Source organism: Anomalospiza imberbis, chromosome 19 (genome assembly GCF_031753505.1).
Source record: "Anomalospiza imberbis isolate Cuckoo-Finch-1a 21T00152 chromosome 19, ASM3175350v1, whole genome shotgun sequence".
Lineage (NCBI taxonomy): Eukaryota > Metazoa > Chordata > Aves > Passeriformes > Viduidae > Anomalospiza > Anomalospiza imberbis.
In genome coordinates this window covers 246,527-273,862 of record NC_089699.1, presented here as the reverse complement: position 1 = coordinate 273,862, position 27,336 = coordinate 246,527, and the positions used below count along the sequence as shown (strand labels likewise).

The window sequence follows — 27,336 nt, the reverse complement described above, 5'->3', positions numbered from 1 at the left end:
TGGCACTGGGAAGGCGGCAGGACGGTATGCGGCGTTCGCCAGGGCTGTTATTTGGCCCAGGAGAACCTTCCTTGTAGGCGCAGGGATTTTCGGTATCACTGCTTGGGTGAGAGATACGAACCCTTCAGCCCAAGGGATTTCTGGCCACCGGCGCTGCCTGGGGACGCCCGGGCCGGCCGGCCCTCAGTTAGGGCTCGCCGCCTGCGCTGCCGGGCAGGGTCCCGGTAAAACGAGAAAATGTTTTATTTCCCCTGGAGGAAGATCCCAACACTGGAAACCCAAGGGACAACACAAGCGCCGACAGCAACAGCGGCACGCGTGGCTGGCTCCCCTCCCGCTCCCCGCGGAGCTGCGAGACGGCGGCGGCTCCGGAGCCGCCCCCACCCCGGCCCAGCGGGCAGGGCGGGGGGTCGCCCCCGCCCAGTGCCGGGGGAGCAGCCCGAGCCGCCCACCGTCCGCCGTGTCCAAGGGCTGCTGCTGCCACCAGCCCGTCTCGCGCCCAGGGAACCGCACTCGCCGCGGGCGAGCTGCTCCGCCCCGGCCTCAGAGCCGCCTGCCCGTCCCGCCGCGGGCCGGCTCCGCCAGGCCGGGACTCGTCCGCTACCGCTCGCTTCTGCAGCCGCCGGGCCGGGCCGGGCCGGGCCGGGCCGGGCCGGGCCAGCGCCCCCATCCTCCTCCCCGCCGGCGCGGTCCGGGCGCGGCGGGGCGGGCCGGCAGCAGGACGGCCCCGGGCCGACTCCGCCCCGGCCGCGCGGGGCTGGCACGGCGGGGGAAGATGGCGGCGGCGGGCGGGGGCGGCGCCGCGGTGTCGGTGTTGGCGCCCAGCGGGCGGCGGGTCACGGTGCGGGTGGGGCCCGGCACGGTCCTGCTCCAGGTGGGTCCGCGGCGAGGAGGGGCCTGAGGGGAAGACGGTGGCAGGGCCGCAGGCCGGCCGTGACGCCTCTCTTCTTTCCGCAGGTCCTCGAGGAGGTCTGCAGGAAGCAGGGTGGCAGCCCTGGCGAATACGGCCTGAAGTGAGTGTCGCCGAGGGGCCGGGCCCGGGTCCGGCTGCCTGCGGCCGCGGGAGAGGCCCCGCCCGCCGCCGTTCTCCGCGCCGGGCCTGGCGCTGCCGCATCCCGCGCCTGACCGCGGCGCGCCCGGGGCCTGGCGGACCCAGCGGCGGGCGGTGGGAGTGCGGGGGGCCGGGGCACACACTGAACTCTGCTAAGGTCGGTTCGTCCCGGTTTCCCTGTGCCACGTTCCTTTCGGTGCTGGGACGGACGGCGAGGCCCCGTGTCTCTGCCACGGGACACCCACGCGTGCACCTCATCCAGGCCACAGATCAGCAACGCCCATCTCCTCTCTTACCTGGGAGCTTGACCCTCTGCTTTTATGGTGTCTTAATTGTGAACTTGTTTGTCTGAGCGCTAAAAAAAAAAAAAAAAAAAAAAAAAAGTACATTGGTATTTAATCAGGATTGGTTATGTAGTTGGTTGCTGTTTAGGTGTGCAGAATAGCTTTTGTTGATTATGCTTTTATAATTACCAATTGTTCATTTTTGAATCATGTTCTATGGCTTCTGGTCAGCTTCCTGGGAATTCTCTTGCACAATACCTGGACTTTGTATTGCTCACATGCTCTGTTCTCCCGCAGGTTTCAGAGGAATGTGTTGGACCTGTCTTTGCAGTGGAGATTTGCTAGGCTGCCCAACAATGCCAAACTGGAGATGGTGCCAGTCTCCAGCAGAGCAGGAGCTGAAACCACGGTATGTTCATTTACACAACGTGACCTGTTTTGTTCAGTTACCAGTTTGCTGATAGGATCCCATCAGATCTAATGACCAAGGGCACGGGCTGCCTTGGCCAGTGCCTATGTGAGAGACCAGCTGAAGACTGGTTACCTGCTTTCAAAAATAGTAATTAAGTTGCTGAAAGTCTTTACTTAGAGTCTGCATGAGCATGGGGTACCAGCTGTGCTAGAGGAGAGTGGGATGGTTTGGGGAGCTGAAAAACTAGTGGTCATGGATAGCTAAGAAGTTAAACATCAGTGATGACTAATTCAGTTCCCTTTCCTAATTTCTGTTTCAGTCGCTGTTGTCCAGCTCTGGATTTTGATTAAATCTCAGATTCTTACAGAATCCTGTTTTGCTGCTTTCCCAGCATTGGTGTTCATGGTGTGTTTACACAGCTTTAGAGTCTTTGGTGACATATTCTGTGTTCATCAGTGGCCAAATGTCCCTGTTTAGTATTATTTGCAAAGGACTTTTGGATGGTGTTTTCTCTGGAAATTATGACCACTTTTAGGAGTGTAAAAATCTTCTATACATATCCCTGTGGCCATAGGCCTAACTTTTCAAGCGATGCATAGGTGTTACTGAGTGTGAACTTTTCATGTTGTAAAAATGATATGTGGTCTTACTTAAGTAGCCTGGGAATGGAAATTTGTCTATCACTAACAGTCATCTTGCTATTTGTTAACTTCCTCATAGGAAGTTTCTCCATTTTCATGTCAGTTTCAGGAATGTTGGTGCTGATCTCTTAATGTCTGTCAGCCAAGCAGTGTTAGTGGTGATTGTTATGGGCAGTTGCTCTAGCTGAGAGAAACTGATAAGTGAACTTTGTGGTGTGAGAAGGCTTTGGAGTCTCTGCTTTAGTTCATTGTGTGACATAGTTTTGGGGGTCCCTGGTGTTCATACTTTTCTCTGTAAAATCTCCATGTTCTTTGCTTTGGCACTAAGGCCTTTTTTCTGATTTGGGAGTAGAAAGACATTTGTGCTTGAAATAATGTCTTTACTTAAAAAAACACCACAAACCGGTAGCATCTGCTTAAAATTTTCAGTGAAATGTTGTGGTGGAATGGAGTTTGTCTTCCAGAGAAGAGTGTTTCTCTTGAAATGGTACAGTGATGACTATCTGACATTTACATCCAGTTTGGGAGGTATTGAAGGAAAACAATGATTTTATTTTTTTTCCCTTGAACTTATATTGTGAGAAAGGGCAAGAAGGACTATTCACTGTTAGGAGAGGGGTTATAGTGTGGAATTGTTACTCTAGATCACAAAAGAGAAGAGGTAATAGAAGTGTAAGTTGTTACTATTTAGATGCAGTTCAACAACACAATATACGGAAGTGAGGCTTCCCTGGGAGTGCTGGTTGCTGTGTCATGAAGGTGAGAAGACACAGCAAATGTGCATGTGAAGAGTGGAGTCTAAACTGAGTCCCTGCCCCACAAACCTGAGCAGATTTTACTTGGGAGAATTTCATACTGTAAGAAAAGACTTTGTACAGAACAACTGACTAAAAAGAATTCCCTACCACAGGGAGAATGTGTTAAAGAATAGGGAATTCTGTAACAGCCAGGTGACTGTGACTGAGATGTAGTGGCAGTTCAGATGCAGACTCAGTCATGCCAGCTGGCTGCAATAATGTTGGGATGAATGTGCTTCTGTGTCTTTTGTTATTGTATATTCTATTAAGATTGTGTGGAAGTAGGTGTGCTTTCCTTTAGTTACAGCAGTTACCCTAGAGACAGAATACAGGTTTTGATAAATCATCAGTTTGTTCAGCAAATCTGATGTTTTAAAAATAGAAAGCTTTTGGATTTGCCTTTGCACGGGGAAAACATTGTTTCCTGTAAGACAGTTCTTTAGTGAAAAATGGAACAAATTCCCTTTGTGATAGCAGGTGATGCAGGAGCACCAGCAGTACAGCTCTAGTGTTAAAGTTGTCAGCCACTTGTTTAAATGTTTGTAAACTTAGATGATAATTGGCACTGGTCTCTACTATTTTATGTAGCACCTGAGGTTTTGGAAGAGACTTTTCTAATGGAGCGAACAGGACTTTCGTGACATGTTTAGCTTTGAACTGTTGTCCAAAAACTGATGCAACTGGTAGTCTGAATTTCTGGCCTGGATTCTTACACAATGGTGATGTCAGCTGTCATCGCTCTGCTGTAGCTGAGAATAATCTAAAGCTTGTCTCCCGTGTAGGAGAAACTGGGAGATTGTGTTAGTGGTGGGGTGAAACGACCTTGTACTGTCGGCTCATTATTGATGATGCCACTGTTTCCTTTATGTAGAAAAATTCCTGTCTCCAGCAGATCAGCATTTGCAGTCCTGTGAGGACTGGTGGGAGCCAAGGCAGATGACAAATCCATGGAAATCACAGTGAATTGCTGGAATGTGTGATGTCTCTTTCCCACCTCTCTGTAGCTCCTACCCTCATGCTTGCACACACACCTTGAACTTGGTAAGAGGCTGCACTGAGAGTATTAGTAGGGACACATGAAAACACAGAATGAAAGAAAGTGGCTTTGGCTATCTTGGGCTAATGTCCTTCTCAGGCTTTGGAATAAAGCCAGTTTTTGTGGACTTCTGAAAACTAAAGTTGACTGGAGAAACCAGGTTGTATCTAGTGGCTACAGAACTTTGTATGCTTTTTCTTTAGACAGGTGAGCTAATTGGGAAAACTTAAGAGTTAGACATTCTGGAAAAGGCTGAATATTCTCTAAAAGATTAAGATAACACCTAAAGTGCTGTGCAGAATATTATCTAAAGAATAGATAATTGTCTGTCTCTTGGTTAGCTGCTAAACTTTTCCCTTGGAACGGTCAGGAGTTTGAAGTTCTTCACGACTGACCCCAGCATGTGTTCACTTTAGAAATGTCTGGTTTTTTTTTTTTTGGGTTTTTTTTTTTTTTGTTTTTTTTTTTTGGTTTTTTTTTTTTTGAGGGAGAGGTAGGGAGCAATTCTCTAAAGACTATGTGGTGCCTTATAATGCTTGTGGATGTTCACATTCCAGGTTGGAAAAGACCTGTTAAAATTGGCAGCTAGCTGGCTCTTGCCTTTTTCTGCAGGTGTTCAAGAACTCAATAATTTAATGACCAGAACTATTGTTGAGATTTTTTGTTACTTCACTCTTAAATTGTATGTCAAAATGTGGTGGTTAGGAAGCATTAGTGAGTTGCAAGTTACAAACGTCATTTCTTTGGACTGGTAACGGTTGTTTAAGTCTTCAGTAAAGCAGGGATAGATGGGGACTGTGTTCATTGTTCCTGTGTGTGGATATGCAAGTGACCTGATTTGTCCCAGGGAAGTTGTTCTGCAAAATGATGCTGAAGTAGACAGAGCTCTGTGTTGGTGTTTTAGAGGGTGCAGCTGCATCAGTCATGTCTGGGTTATTGCAATTTGTTTTGTGTAGCTGTGAAGACCCCTACTGTAAAATTTCATCTGGTATAAATCAGAATACCTCCGTTGCTCATGATGGCATATTATTTGGGATGTTTGCATTGGCTTTTCTCTGAATATGTTCAGTTCAAGATACGGCAGGGGAGAGGGGCCTATGAAAGCTGGTTAGTATTCCAGGATGGCCTCCCCCATGCTCATTCATCCCAACGAACAGGAATTCAGGCCAGAATTCAGGCCTGCACTGATGAACAAGAAGCACCACAGTATTTTAAAAGAGTTGTGAAGAAGAATAAGTTTTCATTAAATTTTCAGATTAATTCATTGTGGTGTCCTTATAGGTTCGGATAGCATTACAATTAGACGATGGCTCCCGTTTGCAAGACACCTTCCTCTGTCAACAGACCTTGTGGGAACTTCTCAACCGTTTTGCGAAGATCAGGTGAGCAATGCAGTGAGAAAATACATGTTTGGATGGATCTCTGCATGCCACTAATTACTTGTTACATTGACCCAGCTAAATCCTTCAAATTTGTAGAATTTACATTTATTTGATTGTGATTTCTCCTTTATAACAGAGATGTTTGCATTTTCCTTGCTCTTTCAGATTTGACAATCCATAGTTTTATTGTTTTTTGATCCAGGAGTACTACTCCTGATTCAGGGCATAAACTGGTAACAAACTGCTAACGCTGTGAAGGTGCTGGGATATGTCGCACCACTTTTCCTTATACAGAAACCTGATTGAAGTCAAGTTACTGCTAGAGACGTGTGTGAGAAGCCTGGGAGATATCGATCCCCAGTATTTCTGTGCTGCAGTTCCCTGTAGTGCAGGGAGTTCTTCCCTATGGGTTGCTGCTGCTTTTGAGGCTTGCTGTTGTGCAAGTTCTCCAAGGAAATCTGGAGGTCTCAGCAGGTTAATGTGGAATCTTCAAAAGACTGATTAAATCCTGTTTAAATGGAAGAATTTTTGGTTCTTTATTTATTGAACATGTACATGGTAGGAATCTTATTATTTTAGTCCAGTCTACATTGAGTGCTACCTCTTGTCTTTAGTTTTGATTTTAGAAGGCTGTATTGTTTTGAAATGTCAAGCTAATAAACTTTTCTCAGAGAAAGGCACTTCTTTTCTATTTTTCATGGTTTGGAAGAGGAAGCCTTGTAGCTGTGACAGCCGTTCTGTTTTTAATCATGGACCATGTCTGCAATGTGACATTTATTCATAAGTAAAGGAACAGTATTCATGTAAATGCTAGAGATAAAAGAATTATTTTTATTTTAATTGAGGAAAGAGGCAGGACAAAAACCACAGGTATAATTTTCCTGAGTGTTTTGATTCCCCTCTTCTCCCTTACTACACCCTCTGTGCCCTCTGTGAGGAGAGAAGTGCCTGTTGCAGTTTGGGGACTACTAGACTGGTGGAAGGGGGTAATTATTGACAATGACAAATAACCTTTGTGTGGCTTTCTCACGTATTAGTTGATTGTTTCTGTGGTTTAAATTTTGAGCTTTTCATAAATTTTGCTCTTTCGAAGTGTTTTTTTTTTGGTTACAGGTCATTGTAATACTACTAGTTAATATACATGTTGCTCTTCTTTAGCTTCTAACTGCTGCAGTGTGCTAACCATTCATAACTTCAGTTCAGAACACAGCTGCTCTTTTCTGGCCTCTGGAAGCTGACTTCAGATGTTTGGATGGACTTTGCAATCTTGATTAAGTTCAACAAGCAGCAAAGGTGCTGTGTGTGATTTAGTTGCAGAACAAGCTGGATCTACAGCCATCTGTATGAATTTAATGGGCTGAGTCGCTGTTCAATGTGTTTTGATTCAGTTGACTAACTAGTCAGCTAGTTGTTGTTTGCTGAATCCTTTCTTGGACTTTCTAACTGGAGACGTTTTCCTGGAATGCTCGGCCGCTCTTAGTGCGTGAGGGGAAGTATTCTAAATCCACTGGAATTTCCCCCGGGTTTCCAACATCCATCTTGGCTAATTGGGTCTGAAGAAGGTCTGGAAGCTATTGTAGGGCTGCTCCTCCTCTCAGCGTGTGGCAGTCCTTGCACAAGATGTTTACAGGCCCTGTCAGATCACTACATGAAGGAATCTAATCTGCTTGCCGTTCCCCTTCTGAAGAGCAGCACATCAAAGAGAGGACAGTATGTTTGATGTGTGTGCTTGCCTCAGTGGGTGCATGTAATGGATTAGCAGCAGCTGGAGGAGGAGCCTGCTGCTTCCAAGAGTTAGACAAAAATAAGTCTCTGGGGATCTTTGCGTGGCGTCTGTGCGGCAGAGGCTGGTTGAGGGCACAGTGTTGTCTGCCCTGTGAGCAAGAAGCCTGTGTTTCTATCTCCCACTCTTGCCTGTTTGCAGTTTCAGCAGCTTTATGGGCTGTTGTCCACAGAGCAGCTGCAATTCAGAGACTCAGAGACATCTATGATAGTCATTATGATTCTTCACTGCTTCTTCACTTCACTGCTTCACTGCTTCTTCTTCTTCACTGGTCATTCATTCAGTTCAGATATTTTCCACACATTTTTAGAAGACTCTTCAAAGAGTTGCTTGGATTGAAGCAGAAAGCGGTTTTTGGAAAAGTGAATGAAACTAGGTTCTCTAAGTCAAACTGGCTTCCTCTCTATTGGTGTTTGGTGAGGACATGTTCCACTGTACCTAAGACTTTTTTCTCTTAAATGGTCATCCTCCACCTTTCCTGACAGCAGCTTGAGGTTCAAGCTTGTATTCCCTGGCCTGTTCTGTCTGCCTTCTCTGTGATTCTGTACTGTTTCTCTGTGTCTCATCAGTTCTTTATCTTTTGTGCACTGTTATTGAGGATTCCTCAAGGGATACAGCTAATCTTAATTGGAAGCAAAACCTATTGAAAATAAGGTGGGGATGAGTATCTTTCCTGTGTTGTCTGGAAAAGTCTGAGTGCAGTAACCTTCTATGGTGTGCTGAAGGCACTCTCTGGTATCTTTTGTTCCAATTCTCCAATTGAGACAAGATTTTTTTTTTTCCTGCCTTTCATCATCAGGCATTGGCCTTGGGAATTTCCTCAGGTACTGCTGCCAGAGGAGCAAGGGAAGGTTGGAGCCTGGGTCTTATAGCACGAGACAGCATTCTTTTGTACGAGCAACTTAATCTCTTGATTCCTGCAGAGCATTATTTTGTTCCTGAAAGAGAATAACTAATTGCAGAATCACAAATGGAGGCAAACCTATTCTAGTGTTGGTTTGGTTGTTCACCTTGAAGTTAACTGTGTTTCATAATCTGAAACTTGAATATAGTGTTTTGGATGCTCTGGTGTGTCTGTTGCTTTCTGCACAATGGGATTTGTTGTGGTGGCTGGGAGAACTGTTCTGAAACCGTGGTCTTACAGTCTTGGTACTATAAACTCCTTGGAATATGTAGCAACTGGTCTGGAAGTAGTTCTCAGCTGCTGACCTTCCTAAAATAGACCTGACCCTCAGGACTGTTTTTATAGTTTGCTCTGTTTGGATTTGCTCTACCTCTGGGTTTCATTGTGACTCGCCTTGTCCCATACCACTGTGCTGTTGCAAGCTTTTAACCATTTGATCAAAATGGCATATAGACTGCTACAATTAAACCAGACATCTCAGTTGTGGTTTGTGCTTAACAGATTTAGTCCCTCACATCCTTCAACTGGAAACCATTGATGGTTCTCTGGCTCTTGAGAATTACTCAAAGATTGAGTATCATAATTTTCCAGTGGCTCTCTTGATCCTGAGTGGCTTCTGGTTTCACTTATATGTCATTGTAGCTGAGTTTTGAGTCTAAGTTTAAATGTCCTTGATGAATTTTCAATGGCTATTTCCCTTCATTTTCCACTTCAGAGGCTGGTTGACTCCCTCTCAGTTCAGTTTCTTTTGTCACTTCATGCTGAGGCTAAGTCTGATTATGCAGACTCTGGTCTTCTGCTGGGCAAGCAGGTTGTTAAAGTGCAAAAGGTTATTTCCTTGTTACCATAACAGAAAATGTTACCTGTGTCCTGAGGTGGTCTTTCCTTCTGGCTGGGCATATTGCATGTCTGTTTGTGGAGTTCCAAGCTTTTCGAAGAGCAGCAGTCAGCGTGGCCACAGCGCAGACAGACCATGGAATGTGCAGTCAGACGCTTGATTAACTGAGTGGATTTTGACTGTTACTTAAGGGATCCTTTTCCTACATAACTCCTTGACATAACTTTGCTTCTGGTAATATTGCATCTCAAAATATAAGTGTTTAAATTATGTGATGCTGAAGGCACAATGTTTTAAGTGGTGGGACTCTGTTCATTAAACTCCTTTCCAGGAAAAGTCATAATGCAGCAAGCATTGATCATTGACATCACGTTCTTGGAGTTAACCCTGTTCCATGCCCCAGTTACGATACTCACAAATTTAGGCACAAGATAGGGAATGTAGCCTGAATGTACAAGTACAGGTATAAGTGATGTACTTGAGAGAAGCAGTCTGAGTTTCTGCTTAAATTTTGGGACTCTTGAATGCCAAGCTGATCAATGTTTTGCAGTTGTATTTAGTAGAAAGGGCGGCTATTACTGCTACTGGGGAATTACAAACAATGCAGGGTAATGTGAAGTTGAAATATCTTTCCAAAACTTCTACTTTTCACTGAAAACTACTGGAATTTTTTTCAGGCTGCTAGGGTCCTGCAGGTTTTGTTTTTTCCTGTGAAATTCACTGCAGGGACTAGAATCTGGTGCCTGAAGAGACAGCTAAGTGGAAATGTTCACATAACCCTGTAAGTCACTCATTTGCAAGGCTCCTTAGGTGTTCAATACCAAACGCTTGTGTAGTCAGGCATGAAATGGCAGGCTGACCTTGGGAACTGCCTCCAGATGTCTCAGGAGGTGAGCAAGGATGTTCCTGGGCTGCCAGGTGGATTTCCTTATCTGCTTTGCAGAGAGGTGGATTCTCTTCAAGTCACGGGTGATGGGTGATTGTTTCCTGGTGGGGTGAGTGGAAAACCATTCCCTCCACCTACCCCCCCAGACTGGACTGCAGAGAGCAGTAAGAAGAAGGGAGTTTACTATGAGGAGGAGTTAGAGCTGTTCTGTGTTTCATGATAAACCAGCTGTTGCAGTGCGGATGGGATATAGAGTGCAGCTCTTTGCCATGGGATATCCTGGTGCAACTGCAAGCACAGGGAGTTTGAGACAGAATGTGCTAAGAAGAGCTACTGGAGTCTATGGAGAAGGATAAATCTTGTCAGTTCTCATTGTGTAGATGGGGAATTCTGTGGGCAATGTTCTTATCTTTTGTAGTTTCCCAGGCTGAGTTAGGCTGAAATGTCTGAATCTGAAACTTCTGAAAAAATGCTTTTGAGAATTCAGACAGGTGTATCTTTCCAAACCAGCACCATCTTAGAGTGGACAGTGTTTTCCTGGTCACCTCTTAGATTGGCATGCTTGGGATGAGAAACAAAGTATTCTCCTCAGTCTCACATTTTACCACCTTGTCATCTGATTTCAGTTTGAGTTTCGCTTTCCTGAAAGTGGAAACGAACGTGACAGAGCTTCTTCTGGTGTTGAATCAAATGCTCTCACTGATTCTAGTGCTTCAGCATAATGTACTGGTTAATTCTGTAAGGCTTTTTACTTTTCTGTAGACATCTGAGGTTTTCTTGCTGAAAGTGTCAATCCATTTTTCCCCTTTTGAAATCAGATCATCTTGGCTGGATGAGAACTGAGAATTGCTGTGATTGTCCTTTCCCTATCTGTCTTTTGTATTTGATCAAGTGAACATGTAATAAAGCTTCTCTTTTACTGGAATGCCTCAGAATTGCTTATCTAGAGGAAAATGGAAAGAGTAGCATCTTACTGGTTTTCCCCCATCTTGATGCTAAGGGTCCTTCCCATCCATCTTCCTCTAGAGATGGTCTGTCAGGAGTTTGCATCACTGCTCCTACGTGTCCTACATCACTGAAATCCTTAAGTATGGGTTGATTTTCACTTTGTCTACAGTGGCAGCCTTTCATTTGGCTTTACTTGTTTCATGGTCTCCAGAATCTGAAAGTTCATGCTCTTTGTTTTTGTTTACTTACTTTCTCTTTTATTTTTTAAAAATGACACTAAAGGCAAGTTTCTTGTCCTTAGTTGAGCTGCTTTAGAGCAGTATTTAATTTTGTTTGTTGCTATGCATATGTGAAAAGAAATGGACCTCTCCCCAGTGAATTCAGTCTAAACTGTAGTGAAGTTTTTAACTTGGATTAAAAAGGGCAAGTAAAACTAAATAACATTTCAGATTGGGTACTGAGGCGCAAAAACAGCAATGAGTTTAAATTTATCTAGTATGATCAGCTAATGTCAGAATTTACTTTAATTATTTTTTTGTTTTTAAACTTTTAGGCTGTGTTTAAGGAAAAGTGAATGCATTGAAGCAAATTGTTTACTTAGTGTCTAACAGTGATCCTGTGAACTGTGTAGTGGTTATTGCTGGAGAAAAATGGAGGACAGTGTTTTCTGCTGATTTCACTTTTTACCGTTCCTCTGTGCTGATTTTGAAGGGGGTAGGCTGTTCTGCAGATGCTGCAGTGTTTTGCTCTTTCTTGCAGGGAGTTGATGGAACAGGATGGTGAATTGTCTCCAGTCTGTATTTACATGCGAGATGAGGTAAGGCAGCAAAGGCCTCTCAACTGTCTCATGTCCCTAAAACATAAGAAAACTTAGTTCTGCTTTCCAACCTGGAAAGTGTTTCTTTTGAACTTTCTTGAGCGGGGAAGTAGAAAAATGTTGGTCTTTTCAACGCATGACGTGTCTGTATGGAAAAAAGCTCTCTTGGAACGTAACCTTGTGCCGTTGAGACCTCTGAGCCCATAAAATGAGCTCAATGACCTATTTGTGTTTTTCTTTCCAGCTTCTTTTAAAGCTTGAGTCAAAACAGTGTTTTCACTTTAATAAATATTTGCTTTTCTCTGTTTTGATCTTTTGCTATTAATGTTTTGTTAAATATTTTGTATGTGGATATTATGGAATTCGCTCTCCCTAGCTGTCCCCTTTACTTCCCACTGACCTCCGTGGACAGATCGTCTTTATTCTGGAATAGATCATTACAGACGGAGACGAGGTGTATGTAAGGAAATCATCTGTCTTGCAGCTCTGAGATGTTGCCTCTCGTTTAACTTTTGACATAAAAGTAGGTTTGCTGTAGTTGGATCCCACTTGGATGTGTGTATGGGATGAAAATATATGTAGGTCATCTTCCATTGAGATGATTTAATAAGCTGTGAATTTCGTGAAACAGTACAAGTTGATTCAGATGGATTCAGGTCTGATTTTCAACTGCAGGAGTGTGTTTTCACCTGTTTCTTGTGTTGTGTGGTGTTTCTTTGGATACAAGTTTCTTTCTATAAAGAGCTTTACATGCTTTCCTGGGGAATCAGAGGCCATAATTACTTTCCTCTGGTTTTGTTGTAGATATCAGGAAAAGATGCCCTGGAGAAGACAACACTGAAGTCGCTTGGCCTGATTGGAGGCAATGCCATTATCAGGTTGGGAGAAGCAAAGTTTGGCTTCTTTATTTTCCCTTTCTACTCTGATGGTGAATTTATTTTGTTTTAAGTACCAAAAGAAAAGTCACAAAAAAAGAAAAAGAAAAGTCACAAAAAAAGATGCCAAATTAAAACATTGTGGCACTTAGAAATTATTGCATTTGCCTGTTTATCTCAAACTGCTGCCCAGATGTGCTTCACACAGCAGCAGATGCCGGCACTGACAAGTCGTGTGCAGATAAAAAGAGCTTGTTTGTTTGTTTCTTTTTTTTTCTTTTTTTTTTTTTCTTCCTCCTTTGAGTGGAACAGACAATTCAAAGTTAAAAGTCTATCTGAGAGGGTAATCAGCTACCACTTCATTCTTCCCTGCTCTGTATCTCAGGCACTTAAGTCCCAGCTGCTGCAGGCCCTGGTGGCTGTTGGGGGTGAGTTTGGGACAGGGGCAACCTTTCTGTGATCTCCTGACCAGCTCTGTGGTACATACAGAAGGCAGGAGTGATTAGAAGCTGTGCTTTACAACTGACTGATGTTTTTCCTTAGAAGGCAGTTTTCTTCCAGAGGAGTGGGTCCCTGTTCTGTTGTTTTGCACAACTCCCTGACCCTCTACCCCACACTTCTCAGCAACTGGAGCTTGTTCTCTGTAAGCGTCTGGAAGAAGAAAGTTGTTAAATCAGAGTGTATTTGAGTCAACTGCTGTGTTTGTGTCATGGGCACATTGAGAATAGGGAGGGCAGTACTCCTAAGATTATGATTTTATTTTTATTCCTTTTGGTGTTTTCTTCAAGAGTTGTCATGAAGAAATGCAGTTCATCTGGTGGGGAGGAAGTTGTGGGTGCCACGGTGCCTTGTAATGAGCCAACAGTGAGGCGAGGCTCTATGGAAGAAGCAGTGGATGTGCCTCTACCTCAAGCAAACACATTTCCAAAGGACTTGGAGCACAGGGAGGTGGCTGTATCTTTAAACAGCTGCACACACAAGCAAGACTCGATGAAAGATTCTCATGCTAGCTTGGAGGAGCTGTGGCATTCTCCAGAGCCTGAGCCTACCCAATTTGTCCCTTTTTTTGGAGATGGAGAGCATCTGGGGGACTCTCCTGTGGCTGTACCATCTTCAAAGCTGCCAACAACTTTTTCCAGCCCTGGAGGCCCTTCTAAGCCAAAGAAGTCTAAGAATTGCCAAGAACTGCGAAAGGAGCAAGAACAGGTAAGGGGAAATGTATTTGCAGTTTGGGCAACAAGGGCTTTTTTTTTTTATCCTGCCTTGCCTGAGGCTTCACCCCCATGAGGAAAAAGATGTTTCCAGATTTAGGACTTTTTCCCTGTGTCACAGGATTAGGTGCCTTAATGGCATACAGTTCTGCCTGAGTTCAGAAAGGAAGTAGGAAGGCTTTGAGTTTAAGAATTTGCTGTCCAGAGATAGGCAAAACTTTGAATCTCTAGGTATCCTTGATGAATAGTTCAAATAGAGACAACACAGTTGCATTAAATCACAGTCCAGAAGATCCTACCCCTCAGTGCCACAGATTTCATGAACAAATGCCCACTTTGTTACCTGAGCCCCGTGACTTAATTTTCTTAGTATTGCAGATGAAGCAGAAACCTTCCATCCTTTTCCTTTTGTATTTCTGTTTGCTTATAGAAGTGTTTTTTGTCTTAATCTAAAATATCTTGCTTCTGAAGTAGTCTACCTGTCTCTATCTTCCAGAGAGACAGATTGCACATCTCTCCATTGTTGGTGTCTCTGAAATAAAACTGTGTTCGTTAAAATTCAAAGTGCTTGAGCCCATGTTGAGATACCAGAACTGATGGCTGAAAAGTGCTGTGATGCCAGAGTCACCTGGGAATGACACTGAAGTGTGTTTTCTGTAGTGCAGCTCTATGGAATTGAATGCCTTCAGGAAGGTTGGGTATGTCTGGCAAGTAGCGTAACATGAAGTACAGGAGCCATTTAATTAATAATTTATTCCTTGTTATTATGCACTGAGAGTTTCCCATTCTGGATTCTCAGTGAGTGGCTCTTTTCTTGCTCCTTTGGCTCATCACCGAGGCCAGCTTTCATGTTCAGAGATCCCCTTTGTTGTTTCCAACTCTTTAGTACCTCCTAGAGTTGGAGGTTTGAAGCTCCTCTGGTCTGATCCAGCCAGGACTGAACAATAGAAAGCTATAAGTAGAAAGAAAGGATGCCTGGGAAGCTTCAAAGGGAGCTTAGTCCAGGAGGAATTTAGCAAGACTGTGGATGCTTTCACGTTTATGTAGAGACTCTACCTTAGTTGACTTCTTTGTGGTTGCAGCCTATTTTTGAAGAGTTCTGAATTGTTTAGGAACAGAAGCCAGACCCTGGAAGGACTCTGGAGCAGTTATGAACTGCACAAGTAGCAGAAAGAGGCCATGCCAACCTGCAATGGTGAATTTTTGAGTGTATTAGAAACATGTTTGGGTCTGTCTCCTGTTTTGGAGCAGACCCTTAACATGGAGAATTAAACAGTAGGCTGGGTGATTTGTCCAGTCTCATGTGTTGCTTGCTTCAATTGCACTCTTGTCTATGAGGGGTTTGCAAAGGAGGAGTTTCCATTGAGTCTGGGAAGGGAGAAGAAGTGCAAGAAGAGGTTTGTGGTGGTATCCTTCACCAGTCTTGTTGCCCACACTTCTCTGTGCACTGGTGGGAGAGGCAGAACTCCATCATTTCACTGATTCACAGCCTGATGTGTAGCTGTGCTTTTGGGCATGGGCTGAGTGGTGGTGACTGAAGGACTCACATGAACTGATGTCTTTGTCAGAATCGCAGTCCAGTTCAAACCACTTCTGGAGCCAGCTGCCCTTCCACTCCGAGAGCAGCTTTGGAAGCAGCTGCAGATTCTGTTGGGGGAGTTGTGTCCTTGTGTTAAACAGCATGTGATTTTGACGGCTGCTTTCAAGCCCTTTGATCTCTGGTACTCTTGCTTCTGATTGATTACATTTTGTTCCCTCCTCCACTCCTGCCATCTTCCACTCTCCTCCCAGCAGCAACAGCCAAGCAGGGCTAGCCACATGGCATCTGCTTTTTGTCCTTTTTCAGTCCTGAGGAAAAAAAAAAAAAACCCAAAACAAAACAAATTATTTTTAAACATCAAAGGTCCGTTTTTGTAAAAGAATCTTCCCATTAATGCTTTGCCTGTGTGTGGTTTTTGAAGCTGAAGAGAGGCTGGATAAAATCTGTGCCGGCATCCCTTCGTTTCTTGGGCTAAAGATGGTTTACAGACAGCTGCAAGCTGACTTTGATGTCAGAATGTTAATTATTAGAAGGTAACTTTAAACCAGATTGAGCATGAGATTAGAGCTCCCAGAGGTGGTGGGGAGGAAGTGGGTCTCTGGGGAGAGCTTGCTGCTGTGGAAAGCACAATGACCCCTATTTCACTTAAATCATAAGAGTTTTCCTCAGCTTACCTGCTTCCCTGGGACCAGGATGGTGACCACAGAGTGAACTGCATTCTTCCTGACACCTGGCTTTGTCACATAGGCTGCACTTACGTAGATGCTGCTGTGAGCATACGGCTTCAGCCTCATGGTGAAAAGTGCCTGACATTTCAGCTTTGGTGGAAGAACAGACTTTGAAGAAGGAAGATGCCAAACCTTAGCAAAGCATCTTTCACTCCTGGAAGAAGTAGGACAGCAAAATGAACAGCTTGCTTTCCTCCAGTTTACATAATGGAAAGTAGAACATCCGTGTGGTGGCCATTTATTGTTACAGGAGATGGTTATCTTTTGTCACAGTTGCAGAAAACACTGCGTGTGCAGTGGGCCAGGAAGTGGCTTAGTATTCCTGGAGTCTCTGTTGTAATCATTGTGGGAAGTTAATTTTTGGATTCTGTCTGTGCTTTAGGATTGTTGGAGCCCACAGCAAGAACAGGAGTGAACACTTAGGACTGGAATATATGTCTGCCTTGTGCTATCTTGTGATTCCCAATGCCTTGGCAGATGCCATTAACTGTCACCATAATTTGGATGGGGGCTGGCCCTTTCCCTGTGGAATCCCACTGCTGTTGGGATTAACTAACGTCCTTGTTAGAGCCAATACTAAGTGGTAACTTTAGGATTTGCTAATACAGACTTTGGAGTTCTCTCCATCGTGTCCTAGTGCCCTTCACAGCATGCCATAGGATATGCCTCCTCAGTCTTTTGGGTTTAGGCTTTTTCAGAAGACGTCTGTTTTCACTACATGTTTAGAATGAAATGAAACTCAAGCCTGTTTGAGGAGATTAAAGTACACTAGGTTCTTGGGGGGGCCTGATTAATTCTCCTCTGGCCTCTGACATAGGTGTGCCCTCACTGGAGCATCAGTGGGCAGTGGTGGGATCACAGTGCAACCTGCTTCCTAGCAGATGGTCCTGGGCACTTGGGGTCCTTCCTGCAGCACTGGCACCCCCACCCTGCCCCAGGCCCGGGGAAAGCTGCAGCCAGGCTCCTGTACCCGCTCGTTACGGCTGACCCTGCTCAACTTTCTAAAAGTAGCCAAAGGTCCCACCCACATAACCTCCATCTTTTAATTTCTCAAATTACCCTTTAGTGCCCACAAGTAGAGTGAACATTGCCTTGTAATTTGTGTTGTGCTTTAGACAATTGAGAAGACTCCTCTTCCCAAGTGGCCAGTGCCTGGGGGAGGGGTGAGTGGATGGAGGGAGGACATCCGGGTGTTAATTAGGATTGGAAAGAGTGTATGAGAGAATGAGGGGAGAAGAAATGGGCAGTGGGTTCTCTCAGAGAGCCTGTGGCATTGTTAAGCTGGCAGCTGACTAGGAAGAAATGCTGGATTAACTACCAAAATTTTTGTTCCTGTGAGCCTCTTCAGCCATGAGCTGTGTCCTCCCTGCATCTCCTGTGGCCTTCAGTATGCTGTTCTCTATATTTGCAAGTTTTGTTCCTTTAAACAGTTTTGAAATTTAAAAAGTATGACTTGTTTGAGATCCAGGAGGTGTAACTGCCTCTCGTGTGCTTGACTCTGGTCGTGGTTTGTATTCACATAGGCACAGCTGCTGCCTTGGGCAAAAGAGAGAGTAGCCAGCACATAACCTTTCCTGGGGAGGGATCCATTAAAGTCCTGCTGCCTGCAGAGATGGCAAATGCTCTTGATCTCAGTGCTTGGGGCTGAGTATTTTAGGGGATTGTGGGTATTGGCTTGTTTTGTTTTGGTTTTTTCATAACTGCAACCACAGTTCGAGGCTAGGCCCAGTTGCACTGGAAGGTTTGCCATCATGACACCCAGCTCTGGGCTCTGGAGGCTGGGGGAGCAGGCAGGCAGGCTCTCTGCCCTGTGAGGCAGGTGAGAGGGGTGTCTGTGTGCAGCTTGGAGTGCCTGCTCTCAGCTCTGGTGTGTAGGGAAAATTGCCAGTAAATGTATCAAGTACCTTTATTGCAGCTGATGTCTAGAGAGAACTGCTCTCCTGCATCTGTGTGCTCTGGTTGCAGCAAAGGCTGATTTCTCACTTTGTAAATGCAAAACAAAAGAGTTTCACTGTTTAAGGGATCTTTCTGCACACCAGAAACCAGGGTAAAATTTTGAAAAGTGTGCAATGAAACCCTGCAGTGGTTTAGTTCAGAGAGCTGAACAGGTCAAAAGACAGTTTGCAAATACTGTCCTTTTACTCTTTTTCAGGAACCTTATAAGATAAGGAAAGCAATGCATTTAGAACTAATTGGAGCTTGTTTTTTTTCCTGTAGCTTGTAGAACGTGAACCTCTTATATGTCACCTAGACCTACTGGAACAACTTCCTGATGGCCCAGAAGAGCTTCCTGATGAATTTTTTGAAGTCACAGTGGATGATGTACGGAAACGTTTGGCACAGCTGCAGAATGAGAGGCAAGTTCCCTTTCTGCTGTGAGTGAGATTTGCTGTGTCCTGTTGTTGAGCAGAGTGACAGTGATCAACAGAGCTTGTTTTTTTTGTGGTTTTTTTTTTTTTTTTTTGCCAGTAAGAAACACCTTATCTTCTAAGTAATAGAATTAGCCTTTTATTAGACCTCATCAGAAAGACCAACTTAGCCACAAGTCAAGACCTGAGAATGTTTGGAAGAGGGACACACACATACACACACACAGAAATTACAGGAAGCTGACTAACAATGTATTGCACTGTTCAGGTAGCTTGCTTTCAAATATTCATGACTTTACTTCATCAAACTTCAGTTCAGTAAAAACTCAGATGAAGACAAACTGCCCTTCCTGTCACAGCACCATTTTGCTGTCTGTATGTTCCTTGAAGAAATTAATTTCATAAATGTATATAGTTTCAAGTGGGTCAAAGCATTCCTTTAAACATTGCAATAACTCTTCAAGACTGTGAAACAGTCTCCTTTATGCTATAGCCAAGTCCAAGTTGAACTTCTTACTTAGAGTTGATTTTTTCCCACAGGCCACTGAGTACACAGAATATGGCCTGAAAATTGCTCTGCTGCTTGTGGGTCTGGAGTACTTAGTGGTACAAATGTAGAGTCACTTGGTTGGGGATTACTGGAATATAGGTCCCCAAAAAAACCCAATTTCCAAATTTGCTGATGCTTTCCCCTTACAGCCAGGGATAAAAATAAAGGCAAGTTACACATCAGTAACTTGGATACAAAGAAAATGTACTAAAGCTGAGCATGGGATCTGTTGGGTCTAAGCTAGTTTCTTTGCTTATGGGAAAATATGTAATTATTTTCTTACATGTATTGTTTCCTCTTAAATACAAGTAGACTTTTACTTTCTACCCACTGTTTCTTTTAATAGCCATCTACAATGTCAGTTCTTGAATGATCTGAAATTTTTCAATTTTTTTTCCCTGTTGCTAATTAATACTTATTAATTTTTTTGTGCTGGCATTGTTTTTCAAGTTCAGTAGCTCTTCTGCCCCCGTGGAGTAATCGTGTCCAGCCCTAGTCTCTGCTTTATTGGATTAATAAGTCCACCTCTTCTTGAGTAGTCTAAGCAGACTTTCCTGTCTTCTTAGGATCTTTTCTTGCATCTGCTGTCATGAACTTGTACAATAAAAGTAATTTTATATAGTATTGTTGCTGATGCTCAGTAGTTTCAGGAGGTAGGGAAAATGCTGTGAGAGAAGCATCGAACAGTTGAGCAGTACTCATCAGCCCTGCTTGGGTCTTCTGCTAGCTTAATAAATTAAAAATACATTGTAAAATTACAGGCAACTTGTCTTCTTCCCATGACTGTAGGAAACGCCTGGAAGAAGCTCCACTGATAACAAAATCCTTGAAGGAGTCCCAGCTGAAAGAGAAGCTGGAGCGTTACCCAAAGGTAGTATTTGTTTGTTTTCCAATCCCTCTGGCTAGTCTAGACTTGGGGATTGAGTACTTTGGGGTTCAATTGTGATCAACAGGCCCTTAAGCTACTTAGAGGGAGATTTTTCAAATTCCCATCCCTATTAATTGTTTCTGGGACTTCCATAACAGTTGTGCCATGTGAAAACAGCTGTACTGTAATATGGTAATATGTTGCTGGTTGAGAGGCAATACAGTTGCTTCTGTTCTGTTCCAGATGTCTCAAAACCTTTCTGTTGTGCACACATCAGTTTATATGACTGAGCCTTCCTGCCTGCTCTCTGTAGACATTTTGTTTAGAAACTCATTGAAAGTTAAATGATTCAATGTTACAAGTTGGGTTTATTTTACTCTGTAACTCTGATCCTTGTGCAGTTTTCAAGTGAAGTGCTTTCTGACCAAGCTGGAGGTGCAAAGGTCAGAGGTATGTCAGGAGGATTCCAGCTGCTGTGGACACATTAGGATGCCAGTAAACTGTCTGCACCTGTCCATGAGGGTTTGTCTTTGTTGGTGGTGCATCATTTAGCACAGGGAGCTCCTACTCTCTGAGCAAGTGCTGCTGCATTTTACATCATAGTGCTTTGACAGATGAGTTCTTGTGCCCCCTCTGAAAGCCAGACAGCCCTTGTTCCCTGAGAAGCTGCACAGCACTGTTAACCAGGTTGTTCTTCTGTCCCTGTAAATACCTCAAATCTCCCCATTAAAGAAAACCAACAAATAAACAACTTGCAGATTCTAAGCCAAGGACAGGTGTTACAGAGCAGTGATAAACCACTGTTCTGATGGGCGTTGTCTCTGCTTTAGGTGGTGGTGAGAGTTCGTTTTCCAGACCGCCACGTTCTGCAGGGCTTCTTCCATCCCACTGAAACTGGTAAGACCAATCACCCCTACAGCCTGTGCAGCTGTAACTCATGGCTCCCACCATGACAGGAGAGAGTGTGTCTGAACAGGTCACTGTTGCCTGGCAAAGTAAAGCTGCTCTGAAAAAGCAGCAGAAGGTAGTTACACTGTCATTGTAGGGCCCTGAATGGACTAAGAAGAGACTTTGGGCTAGTTAGGTTAGCTAAGGGCTGCTTGGTGGAGATGGCAAAATACTTGTCCTTGTGTGGACAAGAAGTTGTCCCACTTGCTATCCCCTTGTTTGTGTCTAAATGATGTGTTTCTGGGATGGATTTGGAGACTTCCTCTGTGTTAGTGTGTAAAAGATTTTTCACTCCCTTCCCCAATCCAAAGCCTACCCCAAAAAGCAGGAAGGAGAAAAAAAACCCCAAACTTCAGCAACACTAGTAATAGTAGAGAGGATGTGCCTTTATGGCTCTGTCCGTTCACAAAAGGCAATCAGACCATGCACCAAGTAGCTCTTACTGTTACTACTGGAGTTCCTCTTATTCTCAGCTGTCAGCCATGGCTACCTGCACAAACGTTTTTGATAATTTTGTAGGCATCCTTAGATTTTTCCAAGGGACCAGCACATGAAAGTGATTTGTTTTGTTTGTTTTTTCTACAAGAAATTTGTGATTTCAACTGTGTTCTTTGGAGTAAAAGGCAATCTCCATACCTTCTAGAGGACTTTTCTTCTGTTACAAGTTAGTCTTCTTGCCCAACATTTGAAGAACCAAATATAATTTAGCAAACCCTTCTCTCCTTTTTCCACAGTTGGCATTTTGAGAGACTTTGTAAGAAGCCACCTTGCCGATGCAGAGTTGCCATTTTACTTGTGTGAGTGTTTTTGGTAATATTTGGCCTTACTTTATGAAGCCTGTTTCTAGCTGTGGGATGTTGATGCCTGAGAGGTGACCTGGAAGGGAATGCCTTCCCTAAAACACAGCTTGACAGTGCAAAGAAGGTGTAACCTGCTCCCTTAGCCATGTTATGCTTCTGTCTAAGAAGCAGCCTCTGTGGGCATATGAATGTGTCACCCCTTCAGAGAGCAGGGATGCCTCCCATACCTGTGTTTGATGTTCTGGTTGCTAGGTCGTCCTGTTTTATAACTTGTTTTTTAACTTCAGTTGTTGCACCTCCCAGAATCATCTTGAACGATGAAAGTCTGACGCTGTTTGAGGTAAGGACTCACACATGGGCTCTGATTCTCTGTGGTTTGTGCTCCCCTTAACCCTGCCTCAGGCTTTAGTTACTTTTAAAAGAAGCTGTATAATGCTGTAGGCTTCTGCTCAGCCAAGGCTAGTGGAAGCAGGTGTTTAGGAGCACAAGCTCTTCACCAGAAGAGGTCCACCTTGTACAGCAATAGGCAGAGGCACACTGGGGGCAGGGGTGGGGATTTGCATTGTTTGGTACAGATTTGGAGCTGTAATTAACCTGAGATGTTTTTGTGAGAGCTGAGCTGAGCTGAGTGTGCTTTATCTGTAGCTGGACTAGGATAGTAAGAGATGAGACTCAGTGTGGCCAGGGAACTGTTTTCAATTGCTACAGTGGGAACCAGAGGCCATATTAGACAGAAATCTGACTTTTTTGAAATCACTATGTGAGACTCAATGTGCACTGAGGGATATGCATTCTCTTAGTGAAATTTTTCTCTGAAAACACTGAAATACAGGTTTTCAAATTCAGATTCCTGGAGATTTTTTGCAAGTGTCAGATAAGGTGGTCTTGATGTCCCTGGACAGAGACTATTGGCTGTGTAGGTCACACATGTGTTAGGATTGATTGAATGATTTTGCCAGTGACTTTGCCCCAAACTCACGCTTTTAAAAATGTTCTGTCATTCAGAACTGCATGGAACATTCCAGACTGATGCACCAGAGATCCTTCAGAGTGAAGGCTCACGCAGCAGCAGTGAGAATTCTTGTTTGATGCCCCTGAGGGAGCAGAAGGGCTGGGGTGGGGAGAGGGATAGAGAGAGGGACTTTTCAGGCAGCATGGTGAATTAGGTGGTGATTAGCATGCCTTGGAAGTTGTTTGCAATGGAGTTTTCCAAGTTCCACAACTTGCTGACCAGGCCATGTGGAAGAAATACACATGCAGATGCTTTTAGATGACTGAATGTTCAGACCTGTATCTGCCTCCTGTTGATCCTCTGATGCTGGTTCTAGTCACCCTTGTTAACTTTGGTCTGTTTCCTGAAGTGTTCTAAATCCTCTGCTTGCCTCCGTTTACCCCTTGCCTGCCTCCCCCCTCCTGCAGTACTGTTTTGTTTTATTTTATTTTCTCTTTCTCAGTGCACATCTCATGTTTCTCTGGATGTCTCCTGAAACATGACTTTTTCAGTAAAACACCACAGGAATAATTACATCTCGTAGTCTTTGAAATAAGAAACCTTATGGCAGGAATTTTGTTTAATTTGCTGCATTAAAGGCTTTGTTCTGTACCTGGCACCGTTACTGGTGCTTGTTATACGTGTGGCAATTTCCCGGTTTCCTAGTTGTGACATTTACTGTGAAATTCATTCTTTGTGGTAGCTCCCTGAGCCATGAACACATGTTAAATTAGTGCTCTTTGAAGACTTGGAGGTGCCTTACAGCCCAGTCTTAGGGACTTCATTAGAAATCACAACTTCGTGAAGAACCTGATCGATTTTAGTGTCAGACATCTCCAGTCTGCAGCAGCTTTCCGTGGATTGCAATGCTTGCTGTGGCACATGGCAAAGGTGCAAAGCCTTGACTTTGATAGAGAACTGGGACTGTTCAAGATGCTATGCTCAAAAGTGGAAAATTCTTTGCAAATGGACTGTTATAAGAAAAATATTTTTTCTCATTTCTCATACCTTCTCTGTCACCATGAAAGAGGAATAAGGTCCAACTAAGATAAAGGGTGTCAAATCCTAACCTGATTAAAGATATGTTTTTATTCGTGCCACATGTAATCACACCATAGTCAAATTAAACTAGTTGGTTATATTACGAATTTGGGTATAATTAAAGTAAAATGGAGTTTTAAAGCACAATCTTAACTATACTGAATCTGTACAATTACTTGCCAGATGTGGAAAGCAAGTAAAATCTCATCCTTAGAATATTTTTTAGGGATTGTAACACGACATTACAAAGAGATTACTATCACATTAGTTAACAGTTGCATGACTTTGCATTTTTGGCTTACCCAGCTAGCTCTACATAGATAAATGTGGTGATGTGCAGGGAAAATAATTTGAGCTTCATACGCAGCTCAGTGAGCTCTTGCATTGATCATTATGGCTTTGGAGCAAAGCCTTAAGGTGGTGAAATCATCAGCTCATTACTGAATAGCAGTCAGATTGGAAACAAGCTCCTTCCAAAAGCAAAGTATTCAGAACAAAATAGAGAACATCTCTGTGTATGGAGCAGGGTTTGTCTGAATAACATCCAGATCTGGTCTCACATCTTCAAAAGGAACTGGTGAAGGTGCAGAGAAGGGGAATGAGGTTCATCAGAGATCTGCAATGTCTCCTGTCCAAAGAAAGACTGAATAGGTTAGGACTTGCCAGTCTGTAAAAGATGTGACTGGAAAGGGAATAATGTGCCAAGGAGAAGCTGGAATGCATTGGGTTCTTGTTCTTGAGTATGAGTGAGTGGCATCACGTGAGGCAAGCGAGAGCTACAATAGATGGAAGAAGGTAGTTGTTAGTGTGTCAGAAAACTAAGGCGTAGAATTCCTTGTCACAGGGTGCTATACACTAAAAAGATATACTAATTTGAGAGAAATCTGGACAAGTTCAAGGAAGATATTTAGTAAGTGTGTCTTAATATATAGAAAACTTCTCAGGAAGCTTCTAAACTGAAAATGATTGCTAGCTAATCACTTACAAGCAAGGATACTCTTTTCCGTTCATCTGGTTTTTGTCTGTTGGGACCTGACTGGATTGAATGGACTTCTGCTCTGCCTATGGTTCTTCTGTCCTTGGGAGACAGTGGCTGTGTTGCCTGTGTCCCTTGCTGGGGGCCCTTCGGCCCTTTCAGGTCACGGTCTGTTATGGCAGGAATGATTCTGTGTGTTTATAAACATTTTACTTGGATGAAGCATCAAACCTGAAAGAAACAATTCCTGTTGAGAAGTTGTCATGCTTTTCTGGTTACCCAAACTGCTGTCAAAGACCACAGAAGCCTGACCTGTGAAGATGGTGCCTTATCCTTGTTTGGCCTGGCTGACTGTGGGAGAAGCTTTGCTGCTGTTAACCAATGCAGATCCTTATTCCTCTTTAACTTTCACCATGTTAGTGCAGGCCCTATGCCATAATTTTCCTGCTTGGATAAGTTTTCCCTTCTGCTGGGGTCTGGGTGCCTGGGAGAAAGGGGCTGAAGGGCCTTTCTGCTCTGGACAGAAGCAGGTGTGGAAATCACTCCAGCTGTTGTGCCCATGCCACTGTGTCATTGTTGAATGCCATGTTTGGAGGTGTCTGTTCCCATTGAGGCTGCACTGCCTGGGCCTTGGGGCTCTCAGTAGAAATAAGAATGAAAGAGGTAATCTTTGTGCTGCTGGGGTAGGTGGGACCTGCTCACTGCTTCTCACATGAGGTTGTGGCCTTCCAAACTGAGAAATCTTCAGTCTGGGAAGAGGTTTGTGTGGGCCAAGGGTCCTCACTGGCTACGAAACTGAGTGCTGCAGTGCCTGACTTGACACTAGGGGAGACATGGTTAAGGTACTTTGTAAAATAACGTGGCTTTGGGGCTGGGGATAGAGGAGCTTTTGCTCTAAGGTGACATGGCAGTATGCAGCACCCCTGTAGTGAGAAAGCTTGTTCTGGAATAACAGTATTGTAGTGCATAGGATGTGAATGTGAATGGAGTGCTGTGGAGTATGCAGTTCTTCTGGACATCACAGGAAAAAGAGAGCTTGGGTAAGGTAAACAGTACAACTAATTGCTCAAGTTTTTTGATGTATCTTTGTTGGGTTTGGAGGATGTGAGAAAGGTTCAGGAAGAAGTTTGTCTTTAGTGGTAATACATCTCTTTAAGGGTTCAGGTTGTATCATGCAACTGCCAAAATTCACCACTTTTGACCCCAAATGCTGCATGTCACTTGTGGTAGCTGTGGCCTCTTGGGATGCTTGGCACTTGATATGCTGCCCTTGCAGAGATGCCTGCACATAACCTGACTCTTGATTTTTCCAAAGCAGGTACTACCATAGTGTATCTAGCCATTCTGGATTTTTTTTCCAGCATTTAATTTTCATGTTATTTCAGGTCTTAAGTTAGCACTAGGCTATTCTCCACTCTAAAGACTATGTTGGTGTTGTTGGTAAGGAAAAATGGATGGTGTCTGAGGCAGTAATGTGAGTACATTTGAGCATTCAAATATTTATAAATTACTGAAATTTGTGCTGAAGCCAATAACAGAAGTGACTACAGATGGTGGAATATTACCAATACTTCTGCTCTTTCCACCCTCTCCCTCCATTCAAGCTGACAAGTCTGGCACCACATTCATTACATTTGATCACTTACAATGAAGGGAGAACCTTTGCGCTGCTAGCAAAACCAGGAAAAAAGACAACTGTTGTTGACTTGTTTGCCAGCATACTTGGAATGAAAGAACTGTCTGAAGTGAATGCTCCCAAAATCTGTGTGTATTTACAGTATAATGAACACACAAATTGGCAGCAATGTGGAGTTTTTGGAGCCCATAAAGACTTCAAGGCATTGCTTTGATTTTTTGTTGTTACTGTTTTTGCTGGCGGCCTTCTCCTCATGTCCCTTGAAGTGTTTTATAATGTTCTGCTCTCCAGAGCTGATCAACCACAGGCTTCCCTGTTGTAGCACTTGGCTTTGGGTTCCTTGTAGCTCCAGTGGCTTGTTTGTGTTTTTTCTAGGCTGTCTGAGCTTTTCAGAGTTGCTTCTTAGCTTCTTTCTCCTCCCAGAAACAGGCAGTTTTGTAGTGCATTTCTGAGGTGGGTTAGTGGAAAAAAATCATTGATTGCTGTGTTAATACTAGGAAAGATTTAGCACAAAGTAGGAGTACCAGTCACTGGAAAAGTCGAGGCAGCAGAGAGGGCAGGAGGCCATCCTCTGTCTACAGAAGAGCTAAAGGAATCCACAGGATTCCACATACTTAGGTCTTCTAGTCAGATCTTGGAGTGTTTCCTCTGTCACATACCATGAGGCAGAAATCCAGATGAGCTGTTAGTTCTTTTCTTTGCCTTTGGTTCTCTTTCCATATCCTATTTGTTAATGCCAGTTTGGGCAGTATGTCTGGCGTGCTTGTTCAAGTGAATCTGACTACGACTTGGGCAGTACGAAGCCTTCTCTTTTGGCAAGAGTCTGAATTCAATTTCAGAAAAAAATTACTTCATCAGAGTCAGTCCATCAGAGGCATTTCCTGTGGCAGGCCTTGTGGTTATTGCACTCACTGGCAAAGAAAATTGCAATTAATACTGAAATTCATCCAGCACAGAGGATGGCATTCACCTAAAAGTCTTAATCTTCTCCATCCAGGATTTTATCATCTGACTGCATTCGGTG

General features: G+C 43.9%; 1 protein-coding gene across 1 annotated transcript in view; it reads left to right on the top strand.

The window, feature by feature from the left end:
• The first annotated feature begins 715 nt into the window (after positions 1-715).
• Positions 716-27,336, top strand: part of ASPSCR1 (ASPSCR1 tether for SLC2A4, UBX domain containing) — a 33,478-nt gene continuing 6,857 nt past the window's right edge. The window contains 12 exon segments of the mRNA XM_068209827.1: positions 716-874; positions 958-1,013; positions 1,633-1,744; positions 5,503-5,603; positions 11,722-11,779; positions 12,584-12,657; positions 13,443-13,860; positions 18,351-18,490; positions 19,842-19,923; positions 20,751-20,817; positions 21,603-21,665; positions 21,956-22,008. Of these exon segments, the coding sequence (XP_068065928.1) occupies positions 776-874; positions 958-1,013; positions 1,633-1,744; positions 5,503-5,603; positions 11,722-11,779; positions 12,584-12,657; positions 13,443-13,860; positions 18,351-18,490; positions 19,842-19,923; positions 20,751-20,817; positions 21,603-21,665; positions 21,956-22,008 (1,323 nt within the window). The 5' untranslated portion in view covers positions 716-775.